General features: G+C 36.0%; 1 protein-coding gene across 5 annotated transcripts in view; it reads left to right on the top strand.

Annotated features, from left to right (window-relative positions):
- The window catches only part of LOC105457581 (probable G-protein coupled receptor CG31760), an 18,304-nt gene that overhangs the window by 9,440 nt on the left and 5,829 nt on the right, over positions 1–3,035 (top strand). For all 5 annotated transcript variants that reach the window (XM_011702345.1, XM_011702336.1, XM_011702364.1 and 2 more), the window contains exons 14-17: positions 190–328; positions 408–513; positions 2,148–2,291; positions 2,424–2,606. In XM_011702345.1, the coding sequence (XP_011700647.1) occupies positions 190–328; positions 408–513; positions 2,148–2,291; positions 2,424–2,606 (572 nt within the window). The remainder of the gene's footprint in view (positions 1–189; positions 329–407; positions 514–2,147; positions 2,292–2,423; positions 2,607–3,035) is intronic.

Below are 3,035 nucleotides of genomic sequence, written 5' to 3'. Positions count from 1 at the left end.
AAGGGATGTTTCATCCCCTTAACGTGCGACTCAGCACGAATGCAAAAATTGTAGTATCTTATTTTTGTCTGTAGTTTAACATATCCAAAGCTTATTGAAATCGGAGGGGACACTTCCGTGTGTTCCCTTGTCAGATTGGTAGGTTCGAGAAAGTTCGAGTGAGTATTCGATAAATGATTCTGCTTTAAGGTGAAATTCTCTTTCTCGCTTGGGGCATAAAGGTATGTTACAACGTGCGAAATGCGGAGAGTCTGTTTAACGAGGCCCGTTTGATAAGTTACGCCATTTACAATATAGCCGCGGTGAATATAACCATGATAGCCATTCAGTACGTAGTCAACGCAGTGCACATTATTACATATACGTGTCTTGCGATAAAACGTTATATATCATGTCAAATTCCGCAGCCTCTTCATATTTCCCCGTGCCGGGCCGGATATCAAATATCTGTTGGGCTTCCTGCGGACTCAGCTTTCGACGTCCGTTACGGTCTTCCTTGTATTCGGCCCTAAAGTAAGACAATCACAATCGAACGAGATCATTATAGACACTGAAAGAATCAGTCTTTGAATTTTGGAATGGCTTTGCGGAAAACAATTTTGTTCCGACTTTAGTACGAATCGCTTTTTTCAATATTTATTTACTGAGAAAAAAATATGAATATAGTAAAAAAAATGCAATAAAAAATATATATTACCATAATTTAAATATAAGTAGTATAATGTATAATCATTTCTGATATTAACTATATATTTGTTTGATAGAATTATATTCTGTCCAACGAGAGAATACCTACGGATAGGACAAAAATTCACGCAGATCTCCTCTTCCTCCCCCTCCCCACAGAATGCTTAGTAAGTCCCTCTGTTCATAGCGCTGTACTGGTCGTGCAGCTTGCAAATTCCAGTTAGCGTAACGCTCTTCCCCAGCTAGTACTCTCTTCCCTTACGTTCCGCATTCACGTTTTTGACGCTTACAGTGCTCACAGGATCGTTTTATCCTTATTGTTTATTAAACGAGGATAAATCATGCTCAGTACATAAACGTTAAAATAAAATGCAGATTGCGCTTATGCACAGATATCCGTTATATCTTATCCGGATATTCTTTCGCTGGACAAAATATATAATATAAATATAATGATTACACTATGTTACAGCAAATTCTTTCCGAAGTGCGACAATATGTTTCCCAAAAATTTTTTTGCGCTGAACACGACACCGTTGGCAGAATTTGCCTAGACATACACGTCGGGATTTTGAATAAATTGGAATAAAAGTAGCAAAAAATGACATTTTTTAAACCATTTTTAACATTTTTTTTGTGGTAAAACAGAAACTAGTTTCTAAATAAACCCAACGGCATCTGAATGTATAATACAAGAGCTTTCAAACGAACTTTGGTTCATGACCGCACGACTTTTTTTCATCAGTTATGACCATTTGAATTTTAGAGTTTCTGTAACATTTACACATCTCAAATATAAACATATAAACAAGAATAAAAGTTGCTTGAGAAGCTCTTTGGAATCATTTTCAATTAACAATAAAGTAATATCATGTAAGTTGACTCTTCATAAAACACACACACACACACACACACACACACGCACGCACACACACCATGTGTAAGTATTATACGTATTTACCTTTCTTGTAAATTTTACAAAAGTCTAAAATTCAAACAGCCATAATTTCATGAAAAAAAGTGCGATCATGAACCAAAGTTTGTTTGAAAGCTCTTGTATTATACTTTCAGATGCCGTTGGGTTTATTTAGAAATTAGTTTCCGTTTTGCCTCCAAAAAGTTAAAAGTAGCCAAAAAATTATTTTTGCCCACTTTTATTTCAATTTACTCATCCTGACGTGTTAGGCAAATTCTGTCAACGGCATCGTGTTCAGCTCGAAAAAATCTTTGGGAAATGTATTGTCGCACATTGGAGAGAAAAAAAAGTGTTTTGTAACACAGTGTTATTAAGCACTAATAATATAATGATTATAGCATTAATAATTGTATAATTGGCGCTCCTAACCGTAATTATAATCACAAATATCAAACATTTTTCTTTCAGTGTTCTTTTTGTTCTTTTATTTCTTTAATTACGTAGCGATAATTAATTGATTTATTTCCAATCGGCGTGGATTCAGGTAATCAGAGTATTGCGAGGCCAAGGAGATCAGTGGGACAGTCGAGCGAGGGCACGCGGCGTCACCGCCAGCTTTTCCTTGAATGGAATTGGTCTAGTGCCAGAGGAGACGACGGACTTGTATCAGGAAAACGAAGAGCTTAAGGTACTTATACGCTCTTATGTACATCTATTTATATTTTCCTTATACATTATACATTTTTCTGCCAATGCAAAACGCTATCAGCGTGATTCGAAATTTCAATTTTTTTCCCTGATCTGAATTCTGCACGTTCAGGAAGAGATTCAGAAGTTGGCCGCGCGAATCGAATTCATGAAGATAGTACATATGGAGATGCATAACCGACACATCAAACCGAAGATGGGCGGTTATTTTAGCACACATGGTCATGGTCACGGGCATCCATCCGCCGGCCAGAGTCCTATCGCTAAAAGCTCAACGGCCAGCTTTATTCTCAAAGTATGTACCTAAATCATTTTATTTCCTTCGTCATTTGATCAACTGTAGGGGACACGAAATTTCAAGACGCGGTGACATAAACGAAATAAAATTTCATCATTTTTTCTGAGAAATTTTATCGCTTATTAATTTACACGAATTACGTGCATTTTAAAAATTGCTGAGATAAATCTACGAAAAGAATCGTGGATAAAAATTATCTCAAAAAATCCCTTATTCCTTCTATGGAGATTGCTGTATTTGCAGTGCTATTGAGATGCGTAGATCAAATTGTATCACACATAAGTATATTAAAATGCAACAAATCTATACATCAGTCGAACCTCAATAACTCGAATCTCAAGAGACTAGAAAAATTGATCGAGTTATAGAGTTTTCGATTTATCGAAATTCCAGTAAAAGAGGGGTAACATATGAAAATTCGACTTA

The sequence above is a fragment of the Wasmannia auropunctata genome, unplaced genomic scaffold (genome assembly GCF_000956235.1).
Source record: "Wasmannia auropunctata unplaced genomic scaffold, wasmannia.A_1.0 LD336103.1, whole genome shotgun sequence".
Lineage (NCBI taxonomy): Eukaryota > Metazoa > Arthropoda > Insecta > Hymenoptera > Formicidae > Wasmannia > Wasmannia auropunctata.
The sequence above is the reverse complement of the archived record's forward strand: the minus strand, read 5'-3'. Positions and strand labels throughout refer to the sequence as shown.